The sequence below is a fragment of the Asparagus officinalis genome, chromosome 3 (assembly GCF_001876935.1).
Source record: "Asparagus officinalis chromosome 3, Aspof.V1, whole genome shotgun sequence".
NCBI lineage: Eukaryota > Viridiplantae > Streptophyta > Magnoliopsida > Asparagales > Asparagaceae > Asparagus > Asparagus officinalis.
In genome coordinates this window covers 45,278,918-45,296,791 of record NC_033796.1, presented here as the reverse complement: position 1 = coordinate 45,296,791, position 17,874 = coordinate 45,278,918, and the positions used below count along the sequence as shown (strand labels likewise).

General features: G+C 36.9%; 1 protein-coding gene across 3 annotated transcripts; it reads right to left on the bottom strand.

The window, feature by feature from the left end:
* On the bottom strand, positions 11,906 to 17,362 carry LOC109832258 (multiple epidermal growth factor-like domains protein 9). Of its 3 annotated transcripts, XM_020399683.1 has the most exons (6): positions 17,219 to 17,356; positions 17,004 to 17,137; positions 16,505 to 16,648; positions 15,907 to 15,972; positions 15,387 to 15,509; positions 11,906 to 12,105 (listed from the first exon to the last, which is right to left on the bottom strand). In XM_020399683.1, exons 2-6 carry the CDS (start codon positions 17,100 to 17,102, stop codon positions 12,046 to 12,048), a joined length of 492 nt encoding a protein of 163 aa, XP_020255272.1. In that variant the 5' UTR covers positions 17,103 to 17,137; positions 17,219 to 17,356; the 3' UTR covers positions 11,906 to 12,045. The 3 variants fall into 3 exon arrangements, with proteins under 3 accessions (XP_020255272.1, XP_020255273.1, XP_020255274.1); XM_020399684.1 differs by lacking the exon at positions 15,907 to 15,972 and having other exon boundaries at positions 17,004 to 17,362; XM_020399685.1 differs by lacking the exons at positions 15,907 to 15,972; positions 16,505 to 16,648 and having other exon boundaries at positions 16,860 to 17,362.

The following is a 17,874-nucleotide window of genomic DNA, read 5'->3' as shown; positions in this document are numbered from 1 at the left end:
GGCCTAGTGGGCCTCGTGAATGTCTCGTCGTCTTTCGTTATGGTCTTTTTTACATAGTTTGTTTTTAATCAAAGGGTATCCCGATATTTTAGTTTCTCCATATCTTTCGCATTTTGAAATTAGTCACCCCCACAATCTTAGTATTTTGAAATTAGTTCTCTTACTCTTTAAGTGTTTTCAAATTGCTTCCCCCATATCTTCATATTTTGAAATTAGTCTCCCAAATCTATTAAATATTTTGAGAATAGTCCTCCAAGAATCTTAGCCTAGTGGTGTTGATGAACGATATCAAACAGTCGAGTAATCTAGAAGAGGACGATTGTAGGGTGATGAAGGATGATGGAGCGCCCGCTCCCTTCTTTGACTTTATGTCTGGTTCTTGAACGAGGGCTTCACGCTGCACAAACAAGAAGAAACCGTGAGAGGGCGGGGATCGGTTCCCCCGTGGTTCCTTCGACGGTCAAGTTAGTGAAACTTGAGAGGGGAAGGGGAAGGTCATGAACCGATATGGTTCTTAAGGTAGCAATGTGCATGCCTAGAGGATCTACGTGAGCTACTCTGTGTTTGATGAAGAAGTGCGTGAGTTCTTTTTTCATGGAAGGAGTTTAGAGGAGTTTTTTCTTTCTTTGTCTCGAGAGTTCTCTCTCTCTCTCTTCCTATGAGTTAGGGTTACCTCTATATGAAGTGGCGAGTGGAGCTGATAACAAGATTGCCCCTTGCTTGACAGATGTTGACTGGCGACTGGAGATGAAGTCACTTCAGCTCTGGAGAGGATGTCTCCGCATTTTCCGGGAAGTGATTAATAGCATGGTAGAAGGCACGTGGGCATACTGAATCGTCCATCGCTTTACAGATGACAACTGGCGACTGGAGGGGAAGTCACTTCGGTATGGGAGATGATGTCTCTGTAATATCCGGGAAGTGATTTAGCTAATAAGTCATGGAGACTTATCAGGCCAAAATCTGGATAAGGCTTGTTCGAGGTGGACTGAGATGTCGATATATGCTCTAGAGGAGAGGCTTGAGACCGGGGTCGAGTCTTCAATTTAGTCGACAGTAGGGAATGCCCCTTAAGTCGTTTCTGAGAAATTCCCAGTGAGTAGTCGAGTGCCCTAAGTAGGGTCGTCCTCGATGATATGGTCGACCGACACCGTCTTTCGCATCGACTCAGGAGTGTCAGCATGTTCGACTGGTTGGAATATCGTCTTGTCTTAGCTAATAACTGTCTCTCGAGTCGATATAAAGATGTCGACTCTTCATGAAGGTCAGGATCTCTCATGCCGACTAGTATTGCCTCTGGTGTCGACACCAGAGTGTCGGTTGGATGAGTCGGTGGGGCCGAGGCCTCTATAATTGTGCCTTAGGTTTATCTCTGATAAGGTACCAAGGTCTTGTAATTAGCTATGATGGTCGAATTGCACTGGAGGATTTGACCATATGTTATGTATTGGGCTTACCTTGATAAAGAGCTAAGGATTTGAAATTCGACTGAGGAGTCGAATGCCTAGAAATCTTGAGAGTTGATTAGGGCTCTCCTTCCCCTAAGGCCGAGAGACGACTGTGGGAGTCGGCCAAAGGGTTGGGCCTTGGGTTTATTCCTAATGAGGTACCAAGGGCTTGTTTTGCTAAGACTCTTATCGTATCATTTTGCTAATATCCGTCTCTTGGGTGAGTGAACACCATAATAGTTGGCCCCATTCACTTGGAGCCGGCTTTTAGTCGACTCTGAGGGAAATAAGATATGCTCTGATCAATACAATCATGCTGAAGACGAGAAACTAAGAAGTCTTTATCTTAGAGACGTGGCTTGTCATTATTGGCCACCATTGTTATCTCCACTATTCATGGCTGACATTATCAAAGATTTGAACCATGTTTTTGGGAGACGAAGTGTCATGGATATAAGGGAGGATCTTTCATGTTTCGAGTATTGGGACGTGAGGAATTAAATGAGGGTGGCGCTTCGTGTTTTGAGTGAATCATGTTTTGGTGGAAGTTGGTTCTTTCATTAACAGACTCATTATAACTTTAGTTGTTACAATAATCTCAACAAATAAAAATAAAAATTACAACTTTCTTAAAACACACATAACAGACGTTTATCACCCACTGTTTGCGTAGGATCTTGGCTTGTGCTGGGGTTTATCCGTGGACCATCGATTGATCAGATCCAATATAGATTTCATTGTCTCGCAAAGGAGATAAGAAACTAAAGTAACTATCTCGGCAAAGCGAGATAATCACTCTTCTCGAGAATCGCAGCTAGGTACGATCTCAAGGAAATAAATGAACGGATGCAGATCTCTCGAACTCTTCCTTTTTATGCTGAATAGCTCACCGACGCTTGATCAAGTCTCCTGTCTCTCGAGAAAATGAGGAGGGACTTTGAAGAGCTGCAATCAAAGCTTCAGGCATCCATAACCCTTGTTGAGAAATTAGAGGACCAACTCGCTCATCTGGATTCGGAGCAGCATAAAAAAAAAGGTGGTCGACGACTGGCATCATAGCTCTATAGGGAAGCCCGAAGTAGCCTTATCATGTAAAGCTGAGGTTGATTACTTCGCCTCCTTGGTGCCTCGTGACTCTCATCCTATTCCAGATCACTTTTATCCCTTCCGCGTCTCCTGTTGTCTTGACTTGTTGAAGGATGTCGAGAAAATTAGAGGCAGGTTGGATTTATTAGCGAATGACGATGAGGTCGAGCCTGTTGTTGGGCCCCCTGGGGAATCTTCTACAATTGCTGCCACCAGGAGTCCGCCAAGTCCGACTCCCAAGTCTGGTCGAGAGCTTTAATGACCTGCATGTCTATCTTTTTTTTGTAGAGAAGTTTGTAAGGAAGTTTACTCTTTTTGAATAAAAATTAACTTTTGTCTCCATTCTTGAGCTTGCCTTCATTGGTTATTTTTTTTAGCTTTGTAGCTTCGTTCTCATCTGAGATGTTGGCTGAAGTGAGTTAATTGTAATGTGTCGACCCGTGCTGGGGACTTATGATAACTAGTTCACTTGATGCTCTATTTTGGTTGAGCGTTCAATTGACCAGAATTTAACAGATGACTGCTTAAGTTTTTAGGTCGATTAAGTATTTTCCCTATACTTAATACTCATACCTTAGGCTTATGAATACCTTGTTGGCAGAATAGCAACCCCAAGGTTGAGGGCCTAAGTCTTACGGAGGTGCCGAGGTCTTCATAATCCCTATATGGTCGAATAGTGACTATGGGAATCGACCATAGGGTTGTGCCTTGAGCTTACCTTGATAAAAAGCCAAGAGCTTGTTATCCGACTGAGGAGTCGTTGTGCCTCGGATTTACCCTGAAGAGGTGTCAAGGGCTTGAAATTCGACTGAGGAGTCAAATACCCAGAACTCTTGAGAGTTGACTAGGGCTTTCCTTCCCCTATGGCCGAGAGAAAATTATGGGAGTCGTCCAAAGGGTTATGCCTTGGGTTTATTCCTGATGAGGTACCAAGGGCTTGTCCATGATGATCAATGAGAGCCAGAGGAATCGGTCATATGTTGCGCCTTGGACTTACCTTGATGAAGAGCCAAGAGCTTGCTATCCGACTGAAGAGTCGTTGTGCTTTGGATTTATTCATGATGAGGTACCAAGGGCTTATCAATAATGATCGATGAGAGCTGGAGGAATCGACCATATGTTGTGCCTTAGGCTTACCTTAATGAAGAGCCAATGGCTTGCTATCCAACTGAAGAGTCGTTGTGCCTTGGATTTACCCTGAAGAGGTGCCAAGGGCTTAAAATTCGACTGAGGAGTTGAATGCCTAGAACTCTTGAGAGTGACTAGGGCTTTCCTTCCCCTATGGCCGAGAGAAAACTATAGAAGTCGGCCAAAGGGTTGTGCCTTGGGTTTATTCCTGATGAGGTATCAAGGGCTTGTCCATGATGATCGATGAGAGCTAGAGGAATCGACCATATGTTGGGCCTTGGGCTTACCTTGATGAAGAGCTAAGGGCTTGCTATCCGACTGAAGAATCATTGTGCCTTGGATTTACCCTGAAGATGTGCCAAGGGCTTAAAATTCGACTGAGGAGTCGAATGCCCAGAACTCTTGATTGTTGACTAGGGCTCTCCTTCCTCTATGGCTTGTAGGCTGTCTAAAAATAATAATAGATAGTTGATTTCCCATCAAACACTGATGATGGAAGTTATAGTCTGACGACTTCCAGAAGGCTACAATTTGAAGACTTTCACGTGGACCGATGAAGGTTATACTCTGACGACCTTCACAACAACTGATGAAAGCTCCAATCAACGACCTTCACAATCAACATCGGGAGTTGCAATCTGACGACTCTCATATATCAAAGAGCTAAAGCAAAGATTACAAAACGACAATCTTTGCAACGCTCTAACAGAAAGAGACTACAAATCAATGGTCTCTTCAAACCAAGACGTGGAAGTCCTCCCTGCGTACCATCATCAAGACGCAATACCAATTCGATTGCGAACACAGCTTCATCCGCTGCAAACGCAAACGCAGCCTCATATATGAGATGATTGATCTTGATGGCTGCGACAATACCATGACTAATATTATATTAGCAACTATTAGAGGTGCTGATAAGCAGTGTAATGATTTTAGAAAAGCGAGAAGATCTCGAACCTACAGTTGATAGAGCGTTATTAGGATGCCTCAATTATCACAAATGACCTGAATAAGGCCTTCTTGACTGGTCATTGGTGTCATCCATATATAAAGACAGAGAGGGCAAACAGCTCTTCAGCCACTGCAAACGCAGCTCTTCAGCCGCTGCAAACGCAGCTCTTCAGCCGCTGCAAACGCAGCTCTTCAGCCGCTGCATCCGTAACGTCATATCGCTACGAACGCGACTCCAAACACTGCATTTAGACGCAGGATCATATCCAGAACGCAAGTCAAGACGTTGACTCATTCAAACGCAATCCATACGGTTTCGAGAAAACCACTGTTCACCCACGATCTGGGGAGTGGTTTAAGTGGGTTGTTACACCCGATTAATAGGACGACTAAACCCTCTTATAGGCGCGGATTATGGAGGCAGTTACACCTCTAATTCCCCTATAAATCTAAACAAACTCAACAGAGTTAAGGAGAGGACTTTTTGGGGCATCATCTTTTGGAGATCGGATTTTTGGAGGTTAGATCCGGGAGGGGAGAGAATCTGAAGGCAACAATCTTCAACAAATTGAAGATTTCTAGATATTCGATACTTGGCTTTTCAACCGAATTATTTTCGGTTCTAACAACTCTTTTCACCAGAGTTGCTACTCGTTCTGAGTTACAAAACTCGTCAAGAGTTCTTGATCAGTTGGACCACACTTTTCACCAGAGTTGCTACTCGTTCTGAGTTACAAAACTCGTCAAGAGTTCTTGATCAGTTGGACCACACAAGTCATTTGTTCTAAACTCGTCAAGAGTTCTTGATCAGTTGGACCACACAAGTCATTTGTTCTAGTGAGTTGAGACATTCGGATGATCAACGAGAAGCAAACTCGACGCGAGCATTTGAGGAGAGCATCTCACCGCTACCGTGAAGAACCTAGATTTAAACAAAGGAGAGAATTCAGATCAATTCTCTTATCTTTTGGAATCAGGAATTCAAATTGTAATCGAGAGTTGAGAGAGTTGTAAACATTCTTTTTCTAAGCAGTTAGAGAGAATAAAATCAGATACAATTCTTTTATTATTTTCTTATTACAAATTTTTCCACAAACATGGCTGAGAGAAAACTGTGAAAGTCGGCCAAAGGATTGTGCCTTGGGTTTATTCCTGATGAGGTATCAAGGGCTTGTCGGCAGTGCCTAGGTCTTACATGACGCCTAGGTCTTTGGCCATAGTGAAACCTTGATCCCTACAAGATCAAAGTTAAATTATATTGAATACCATTTTATCAGTTCTGTATTTTACATTATCATGAAAAATATCCTTTGCAAGTATTTGATGCTCAAAGGGGGTTGACCCACTTGTGATCTTGCTTTGGCTCTACTTCAAAGGTAATTTTGTAGTAGATGAGGCTGCCAATATAGAACCTCTTTTAGTTGGATTTTGCTTGCTTCCATAGCAGACGACTTATTGATAAACGATGATGAGTCAAAACTCTATTTGTCATCTCATCAGCCAAGATTCCTTCTGAGTCTGAATCTTCAGTAAGGCCTTGAAGGCGGATGGTTGGCATGTCAATTTTTGGCAAAAGGAAGTGCCCAGATGCCATGAATCATGTAGAATGGCATTTTCCAGGTTGGGTTTGTGAGGGTTGGTGCACGACCAGAAGCTACATAGTAATTTTTGTGGTGGAAACTCCATTGGAGAGAGAATCCACCAGCCGGTATTGTACTCCATGAAAATGATAAATCGTGGAGGTTTTCTTAAAGGAACTTCGGGTGTACTGGGGAGTAGACCATGCTGTGAATAGAGAACTCTCCCTTATGGGGATCATGCGGGTCACATGCTTCGACCATCAGAGCTTAGGTAACTTTAGTGGTGAAGGAGTCGGTTGAAGGGCCAAGATCATTCTTCCTGAGAACAATCAGCTGACAGTGCCCTAAGTTTTTTCCGCAATCTTACCCCTGGTGTAGGGGAGTTTCCTTCAAAGAGTCCTCATGGTCCCAAGCGCCTATCACAGACTTAATCACTGCTCCTACACTCATATGAGCTATTGGCGGTTGAAGCTTCAGTGATATTTGACCTCATCAAATCCTATGTTCTGACCAGATTCATTCTGTGATGGCGATTAGAAGTCAGAGTTGCTTTTCAAGAAAAACAACCACCCTTATGATGAGTCTTCTGCTGGAGGGTTTTCTAGGGGATTGAAGATCTTTGTACTATCTAACTGATGGTGTGCTTGGCAAATACCCCCTGGATAAGTTGCTGAGACTTTCGAGGATTGCACCTATGTTGGTTCCTCATAACCAAAGCTAACCCTCCTTAGCTTGAATTAAACAACTTCTGACTATATTTAGCTTGGATGATGCAACTCCGATGTTGTTCTTCAGGGTGAGTGGGATCAGACTCTTGATCAGAACTTAGCATGTCTTCTCAAAAAAGAAGAAGGGCCCCATGGTGGGTGCCAAATTGTTGATGAACGATATCAAACAGCCGATTAATCCAGAATAGGATGGTTGTGGGGTGATGAAGAATGATGGAGGGCCCGCTCCCTTCTTCGACTTTATGCATGGTTCTTGAACGAGGGCTTGATCTCCAAGCTACACAAATAAGGAGAAACCATGAGAGGGCGGGGACCGGTTCCCCCGTGGTTCCTCCGACGGTCAAGTTAGCGAAACGTGAGTAGGGAAGGGGAAGGTCATAAACCGATCTGGTTCTTAAGGTAGCAATGTGCATGCCTAGAGGATCTACGTGAACTCCTCTATGTTTGATGAAGAACTGTGTGAGTTCTTTTTTCATGGAAGGAGTTTAGAGGAGTTTTTTCTTTCTATGTCTCAAGAGTTCTCTCTCTCTCTTCCCGTGAGTTAGAATTACCTCTATATGAAATGGTGAGGGGAGCTGATAACAGGATTGCCCCTTGCTTGACAGATATCGACTGGCGACTGAAGGGGAAGTCACTTCAGCTCTGGAGAGGATGTCTCTGTATTTTTTGGAAAGTAATTGATAGTGTGGCAGAAGGCATGTGGGCATACTGAATCGTCCCTCGCTTTATAGATGTTGGCTGGCGACTAGAGGGGAAGTCACTTTAGTATGGGAGATGACGTCTCTGCAATATCCGAAAGGTGACTGAGCTGACAAGTCATGGAGACTTATCATACCAAAATCTGGATAAGGCTTGTCCGAGGTGGACTGAGATGTCGACATATGCTCTAGGCGAGAAGCTTGAGACCGGGGTTGAGTCCTCAACTTAGTCGATAGCATGGAATGTCCCTTAAGTCGTTTATGAGAAATGCCTAGTGAGTGGTCGAGTACCCTAGGTAGGATCGTTCTCGATGATAGGGTCGACTGACACCACCTTTCGCATTGACTCAGGAGTGTCGGCCTATCCGACTGGTTGGAATATCATCTCATCTTAGCTTGTAACCGTCTCTTGAGTCGATATAAAGATGTCGACTCGTCTGGGAGGTCAGAATCTCTCATGCATACTAGTATCACCTCTGGTGTCGACACTAGAGTGTCAGTTGGATGAATTGGTGGGACCGAGGCCTCTGTGGTTGTGCCTTGGGTTTATCCCTGATAAGGTATCAAGGTCTTGTAATTAGCCATGATGGTCGAGTTGCAGTGGAGGATTTGACCATATGTTGTGCCTTAGGCTTACCTTGATAAAGAGACAAGGATTTGAAATTTGACTGAGGAGTCGAATGCCTAGAACTCTTGAGAGTTAACTAGGGCACTCCTTCCCCTAAGGCCGATAGACGACTGTGGGAGTCGGCCAAAGGGTTATGTCTTAGGTTTATTCCTGATGAGGTACCAATGGTTTGTTTTGTTAGGACTCTTATCGTATCATTTTGTCAATATCCATCTCTTGGGGGAGTGAACACCATAACAGGTGGTAAGTGGAGGTACTATGATTAAAACACTTAAAGATTAGGAGAATAATTTCAAAATATGACGATGTGAGGGACTAACTTCAAAATACCTAAGTATTTAGGGGACTAAGACTAAGCAAATTGTGAAAGATTTAGAGGACTATGTTAAACATATGAAAGATGTGGGGGACTAATATCTAAAAGCCCCTTAAATTAGTAAATCTTCGGTGATTTCATATTAGCCTCTCTATTTTTAAAATCACCAGGGTCGTACCTAGGAATTTTGGGGCCCAAGGCGAAATATTAGATGATGCTTAAGTGATTTAACTCATAATAGATTTTATCTCATTCTTCTTACCTTTTGAACTACAAAATTACTAATTAAAGTTTTATATTTAATATTTTCTAACATATTATTTTTGATAGATAATATTGCTAAACCATTCAATCTATCTTGTAATATGGTCGATCTTAAATAAGGTTTTAGTAATTTTAATTTTGAAAAACTTTTTTTAGCGGAAGCAACTGTTATGGGTATAGTCAATAATACACGATAAGCAATACAGGTATTTAAAAAAGAATCTAACCACTTTATATAGTTCAACACTTCAATTGGACTACTAATCTCTACTTTTAAAATTTACCTAAGCACTCTCAATTCTGAAAACAAATCAAGTCCATTAATATTTAAATATTCATCATGTTTTAGTGCATTTTCGAGATTAAGACAGTATTCTTTCAATTCAATATCATCCAAAGCTTTTATTTTTTTTCAAATCAAACAAAAAACCAAAAAAATTCATACGTTTTAAATTGTTCAAACCTACTTTTAATTGAGTCAAGCGATTTATCAACTACGTATAAAAAATATTCAATACGAAAAGATTCTTCAGCGTTAAATATTGTTTCATTACCAATATTTTCATCAAATTATTTTTTTCTATGAATTTTACGTTTTTCACTCATTACCAATATTTTCATCAAATTATTTTTTTCTATGAATTTTACGTTTTTCACGAAATATAGGTTGTATGTTCATTTCATTAGCAAGTTCTTTATTTCTATGAATTTTACGTTTTTCACGAAATATAGGTTGTATGTTCATTTCATTAGCAAGTTCTTTAGTTTAATTCAAAACAGACATAAAACCATTTTGTCTATAAATTTCTAAATATACAATAAGATCCTTTAATTGATCTATGACAATATCAATATGCATATTTTTAGATTGTAAGATTTTACTAACTGAATTAACATCAAACAATATGTCATACCAAATATTCATAGCTAATAAGAATTCAAAATTTTTAATCTCATAAGTTGCTAAGCTATTAACTTCACTTTTTATCGTTGGATCTTCACTAATTTCTGCTAATTGAATCAAAGCATCTCTTATATTTAGAGCTTGAAATTTTATTGCTTTAACACTTTCAATCCGACTTTCCCATCTAGTTTGAGATAAAGATTTAATAGATAACTTGCATCCATTATCCTCTAAAATTTTCCATCGTTTAGTAGAGGAAGCAAACAATGAGTATATACGTTGCAACACTCTAAAAAAAGAAATAGCTCTAGGACATGAATTAGCTATATCATATAAGACTAAATTTAAATTATGACAACCACATGGTGTGTAGAATGCTCTAGGATTTATATCTAATAGCCTCTTTTGTACTCCATTGTGTTTTTCTTTCATATTAGATCCATTATCATAACATTGCCCTCTTATTTCTTTAACATCAAGTTCATATTCTTTCAAAATATTTAAAAGTTCATCAAAAAGGCTTTTTCCCGAAGTATTATCTACTTTTAAAAACTCTAAAAGTATTCTTCAATATTTATTGGACTTGTTGAAGTATCAACACATCTTAAAATAAGAGTAATTTGTTCTTAATGACTTGCATCTGGAGTAAAATCAAGGATAACTGGAATATTTTGCTTCTTTTATTTTTTTTAATGATCATTTTTTTAATTTCAGAAGCTAGCAACTCTATTAGTTCATTTTGCATTTTATGACTAAGATAATGATTTTGAATTTCACCTTCTTGAATATATTTAACATGTTATTGCATTATGGGATCAAATTCCACTATTGTTTCAACTAAGCTTAAAAAGTTTCCATTATTTTTTTCATATATCTTTTCTTTTGTTCCATGAAATGCAAGATTATTTTTTGATAGATGTTTTACTATAGCAATAAGTTTTAGCAAAACTTTTTTCCAGTGTTCTTTTTCTTTATTAATTTGTTCTTGAATGTTTTTATCTATTGTCTTATTCTTTTATAATCTTACTTCTAAATCCACCAATTTACACAGTGATATGTTCATGACTTGTTTCATAATTTTTAATTTTATATTCAAGATTTTTCCAATCTCTAGTACTTTCGTTAACTGACTGACTTATACTAGATTTTAAACTAAATAATTTGCAACAAAAAAAAACTCTATCTAAATCTTTTGAGTAAACTAACCACTTTCTTTCATGTTTTTCTCCATTTGACATTTTTTGTATGTAATACGATGTAGAAAAGTGTCTATTCTTTTCACCTTTAGGAAAATCTACTTCTTCATATTTAATTGGACCTTTTTCAACTATTAGATCTATAAAAATTTTATCAATACATTCCATTGTCCAGGATCATAAATATTAATAAGAATTAAATTTGATATCTCATTCATCTCTAAGTTTTTTTCTTGGCCCTCATATGAATTTTCTTTATATTCTTCATTAAAATTAGGAGTACTAGCTTTTTCTTCTTGAATATTATTGTCGTAAATATCATTATTTTGTCTTAAATTCTCAACATATTCTTCTAATTCATTCTCAAGTAAAGATTTATCTATTCTTTCTTCTTCTATTAAAGTTGATGTAACATTATCTTTATTACTAACAACAAATTTATCAAGAGCTCCTTGTTGCACTAGTAGAAAAACGAGCAACCTAGACGGAATTTTTCATGTAGGTTGCTTAATCTCCCGTCTAGGTTGATCAATCTAGACAGCGTTCTGTCTAGGTTGATCCGTCTAGGTTGATTTTGTCTAGTTTGAGTCAAACTAGATTGAATTCCGTCTAGAATTAATCAAACTAGACGTAAAACGACCTAGACGGAATATGAAAAACCGTCTAGGTTGCAAACTAGACGGAATTCCGTCTAGGTTGGCAACCTAGACGGAAGCAACAGTAGCAACCTAGACGGAATTTCGTCTAGGTTGCTTTCGCTACAGTGTTTTTTTGGTGCAAAATCTACGTTGCACGTTGTATAATATCCAACACCAAATCATATTCATATCCAACACAATTTAATTATATTTCAATATCAAATACAATTATATTCAAATAATACATTCACCAAAATACTAGAGCGAAACATAAATTATTTACATAGACAATAACTAATTTTCACACGTCAATGATTTATACAATGAAAGAGTTCGAAACATAAATTATTTACATAGACAATAACTAATTTTCACACGTCAATGATTTATACAATGAAAGAGTTCGTGAAAGCCATGAGAAAGGTAAATTTACAGATGTGAAGAGAAGTAGAGACAAAACAATATTATTTCCAATCAGAATCAAAGAAACTGATCCTTCATCTCAGAGTAGTACACATTCTCCAAACACATGTCCTTCTCCTATATCAATAGACATATAAAGTCATGTAGATTACAAAAATTAAAGTTTCTCGTCAAACAGCACAGTAAATGAATATCTTTTGACTAAATAATATAAATTTAGAAGATCATAAATTCTGCAAATTAGACTCTCAACTAGCATATCTAATACTATTATAAAAGTGGGTTGCCATGTTAAAACATTTCTTCCGAAAATGCCCTTTTAAGCATATACATACATACATAAAATATATGCATCCATACATAAACCATACCCATACATACATAATAACCCCCAATTAAATGCATACTCATAACTCCAAAAATACCCTTTCAAACATATACATACATACATAAAATACATGCATCCATACATAAACCACAACCATACATACATAATAACTCCCAATTAAATGCATACTCATAACTCCCAAATAATTTTAATTTGCATGCTAATTATCATACCACTTATTAAATGTCTACATACATTGACACATTCATACATACTCAATATTAATGAGGACTTTTACGAACAGATAATGTTTATATACACAAATTTGCTACAATTTCTTAGAATTTTATTTCTAGGTCATATTTTTTAACAAAATAGGTATTTTTCTACGTACTTAAACTGTTGTTCTAACTTATAGAATTAACAATGTACTATTATAGGAACTGAACAAAACTTACTTTGCTTTTGCTAATTTTCTGACTAGAGATATTATATTATTATTAACAAAGTGTGTGTACGTGAACAAAAACATGCAGATAAGCTCCTATATTGGGCCAGGTCCATGTCAAGCATGATGATGGAATCAGGCATACATTAATCTGGATGACCGTTTAATTTCTTTCACATTAACCGTTACTAGATAATGTAATTACTCCACCTCTAATAATTACCAATTAATACAAAGCAAGTCATAAACGTGCAATTCATCTATACTTAAAGCAGTTTTAAGTATAAACAGTTTTTATTTTGTGGTAATCACAGTATTTGAATAGACGTGTTTTCATGATTATAACAATCAAAACGTTTATGATAATACCATTTATAAACCCAACTAAATGCATACTCATAACCCAAAAAAATTACAATTCATTATTAGTACAGTATTTCGGTTATAAGTGCAGCATGCTATATAAATCTAATCTTATAACGACCACTTCCATCTTACAAAATCTTACCAAATCCTAGCAAAAAAATTAAAACAGGAGAAATGGAAACTATGTGATTCAAAGAGGTTAGTAAAAAGTATGTTTTTTGTTTGTAAGGTAGTAGGATATCTTTTTTCAACTATATTTGCAGGAAAATGTCCCCTTCATCACATATGTTGATACACACAAAACTTTAATAAGTTGGAGAAATCAAGCCAATCATTCCTTTCATTTAAAGATGCTTCTGGCTTTTGGATATTGGCAAAAATGTTGTTTGGTAAGATTTTTTGAAAAACCATTTAATGATGTAAATAATATTACATATTAATACTTCACGTAAAATCTCTTTATTGGGCAGGCTGTTGTTGGATTCGTAATAACTGTGAAGCCAATATTTAGCAACCCCACTTCCAAAAGAAGGGATGTCATAATTATGAATAAAGAGTAAAAATTTAATATTATTGCTTATTATTATGTACGGACTTTGGTAAAAAAATCAAATAATTTTATTTATTTATTTTAGGTTTGATAAACTTTCGGTGACACTATGGGGCAGTTTAGCGGAGATTGAAGGATCATCTTTGGAGGATTTGAAAGATGCGAAACCCGTTGTTGCATTGCTAGGCGTAATTGGTAGACATTATTTAGGTAAAAAGAAATAACGACAAGTATGGTTTTAAAATGATGTGAAAATCTTTTAATTTCACGTTTGTTTTATTTTTAGGTGAGTTTCAATTATCTACATAGCCATCAACTATTGTGCTCGTGAATCTTGAAATTCCACAATGTAGAGAAATGATAGACTGGTGTGCAAGTTTTATCTCTTTTATTTCAAAGTTTTATAATGAGTTTTTCGATATATACCCCTCAAATTATAGGTAACTTTAAAATAACATCCTACATTATTGTTCTTGCAAATCTATCCCAAAAAAAAATAGTTATATCATTTACCTTTACAACTTTTCTTAACTAACAAAAAATCTTGATAGAATATTTTCTTGAATTAATTAGATGTTACTAAAAAGTTAATATATTATTTAATAAATAAAACATCACGTCTAGAAGCTGAATTGTATTGTAGACATTGAAAAATTAAGTCCACGTCTAGAAATTTAATTATATTTCTAATAGAGGCTTCAACCATAGGAAATAACTTTCTTTCATAAATATTAGTTTTGAGCATAACAACAAATAAAAGTTGGAAAAGATTTCATGCTCAGTAAAGAGATCGATTGCCAGATTAATAATCTATATGGTGTAGTTGCACGCGAAATATGGTATTTGTTGATGAGTCTGACATCTACTTCAATATTAAAACGAATTTTCTCAGGTTATTTTAATATTTTTTTAGCCATTGATATTAAAAATTTAACATTATTTTATCCTAATAAAGTATTAAAGCCAATATTAAAACACGTTATCTCAACCATATAGATTTTATCTTGTGATATTTCAATAATTTAATTAAAATATCCTTGGTATAGTAATAACAACCAGAATACAAAGAGAACAATATACTTGAAGGACAAAACATGGTTAAAATTTGTTCAATGATTATTTGGGTATTTCTTTCTTAATATATAAACAAGAATATAATGTTAATTCTGTCATAAAAATAAATACACGTGCAACGCACGTGCACCATACTAGTTCATGTTAAAAGTGAGTAGACCAAGATAAACAAAACTTAGAAGTATACTACAATTTTAAATATGTAGCTATCTCACTATCTGATAACCGTACCTGGAACTCAATATGCCTCGGATTCTGGATGTACTTTTCCAAATAAAATCCAAATTCAAGGACAAGAAAAAAAATGCATATGAAATTCATGTATGACTACCATCACCCGTGAGGGAGTCGAAGCAATGACTATGTCCTACAATATACAGCCTCCTAAACTTGTAACAACTACAAAAAATTGAACTTCTAAATATGAAATTCTGTTATATATCAGGTTTGAGAATAGGCTAGCACATAACAGGAAAATTTTAAACTACTAAAGTAAAGTTTTCAATCTGATATCTCATTATAAGGCTTTATAGGCTAAATACTTTTTTTTTTAAATAAAAAGGCGAGCAGGCTTACAACTTATTTAAGTATTTCATTAAAAAAAAAATAACTTTCAATGAACCAATCCTTACATTAGGTCCAATGAAGTTGATACCATGCTCTCTGCATATGTCTACAAAACCAGCATTCTCAGCAAGGAAACCATACCAAGGGTGCAACATAGTACAGATAATACATTTGGAATAAACAAGTACCTGTGGATAAAAGGTGAATTGTAAACATAGATTTGTTATATAGATTAAACTAAGCAGGTATCATCAACCTGCATAAAAAAAAATTAATCTGCTAAAACAAATAAATAAATATATAAAACGTTACACTTGAATCACTTAGCAATAAATTTGCACATGACCAACACTTAATTTGCAAAAAATGTAAATAAGCGAAGAGAGTAAACTAAAAGAAAAATTCCTCAAGGACTCAAAATATGGGACTAATAGGGGGGGACAAGTGAGGTGTCCCCCTCCTATTGGATAATGAGTTGACCATCATTAATGATGGTCAACTCATTATCTAATAGGAAGGGGACAGCTCACTTGTCCCCCCCTATTGGTCGGGTCCCTGTAGCAAAACTCAAACTAAAATAATGACCTCGTTCTCAATGACATATTGTCTTGAATAAGTCCAGCACCCATGAGCCGATATTAATGTTGCAATCTATATAACGATAAATTCCATACATTAGCCATAAGTGCATCATTTGTTTGCATGCATTTTTAAACGAAAATCGCACAAACATACCAAAAAATAGATTATGACTAATGTAAAAGTCTACCTGCAAATAACATAACCAGCAAAATAATCAGACCCAAGTAATTAAGAAAATCACATTTTAATGCATTTTACCAAAATTCAAACCCTAGAAAAATACTTTCCCATCAATCCATCAAACTTGCACCAATTCAAAAGCCATGATCATCAAAATTACACCTTTAACCTAATTTTCTCCTATCCCAAATTGATATTGATTTTTCCAGATTATTCCGTATATTTTTTTGCAGTTCATCAAAAATGCAAGATTGTTAATATCCAATAATCTTTCACAACTAATGTCCAATAATCTTTCACAACCCATCAAAAATTGCACCAAATTGAAAAGCTACAACCATTAAAAATTACACAATAACTTCAAAAAATATTCATCAAGCCCACAAAATTAACCAAAAAAATATCAAGAGGAAATTCTCACTGAGTATAGAAATAGAAAGTGTGGAGTAGGAGGTGAAGATGGTGGTGACGACATTCTTGCCGACGGAGTAGAAGGCGAAGGAGTCCTCGTCGCCGACGGAGTCACGGCTGTAGCGGCGGAAGGTGTCGACGGGGAGGTTGCCACCTATTCCGTATATTTTTTTGCAGTTCATCAAAAATGCAAGATTGTTAATATCCAATAATCTTTCACAACTAATGTCCAATAATCTTTCACAACCCATCAAAAATTGCACCAAATTGAAAAGCTACAACCATTAAAAATTACACAATAACTTCAAAAAATATTCATCAAGCCCACAAAATTAACCAAAAAAATATCAAGAGGAAATTCTCACTGAGTATAGAAATAGAAAGTGTGGAGTAGGAGGTGAAGATGGTGGTGACGACATTCTTGCCGACGGAGTAGAAGGCGAAGGAGTCCTCGTCGCCGACGGAGTCACGGCTGTAGCGGCGGAAGGTGTCGACGGGGAGGTTGCCACCGTCGGATTAGTTCTTGAAGGAGGAGAAGCTGGTGTCGGACGCGGCGTAGTTGGCGAAGTCCGAGTCTTGCAGGTAGGACTTGAAGTCCGATGGGCCATCGTGGGCCTCCTTGGCCCTGAGTGAAGGGCTTAATCTACACAAACAAATGTAGTGATCTCTCCACTATATTTTTTGATAGAAAAGAGAATCCAAATCCATAAAAAGCTTAACCTACACAAACAAACAAAAAAAAGCTTCCAAAAACCCTCTCAATCTGTCCCAAAATATCCTCCAGTCGCAATTGCCCAAAACCTTTCTTGTTCAAATTACATTATCTAGGAGGATCTTGATTATTGAGGGCGCAAATGGCACACCCCTTAGACTTTCAAGGATTGGAGGAGCTAATGTTTCATTATTGAAGACTGCGGAGCTGATATCCAAATAGCCCTTCTAGGAATATACAGGTGGATGATGACGTCAGACGAGAGGAGGACAGGTGGACTAGGAACGAGGAAGGTGAGCGGTCCCGGCAGCGCAGAGTTGAACTAGTCAGCTGATACTGTTATTAACATCCGCGTTTCTATTTCTATGTATCTAGTCATCCTGCCGATGTAGGATGCTCTCTACCCTGTAACCACTATGCTTGGGAATGATATTTTTATATACCTCAAACGATCCCTATTAAAAATGCGGCGAGGATTGAGGATTATTATTTTTATATTCTAACATGTTTTTATCTATTAAGAATCTTTTTAGAGAAAAAATCTAGAGCAATATAACAGTATCTTTTTTTAATTTGTGTAAAAATTTATGGTTGTCAAGATTCTAACGTGGCAGCTGCTCTAATATCATATGTCAAGAGACTGTCACTACATCAAAGAAAACTCCAAT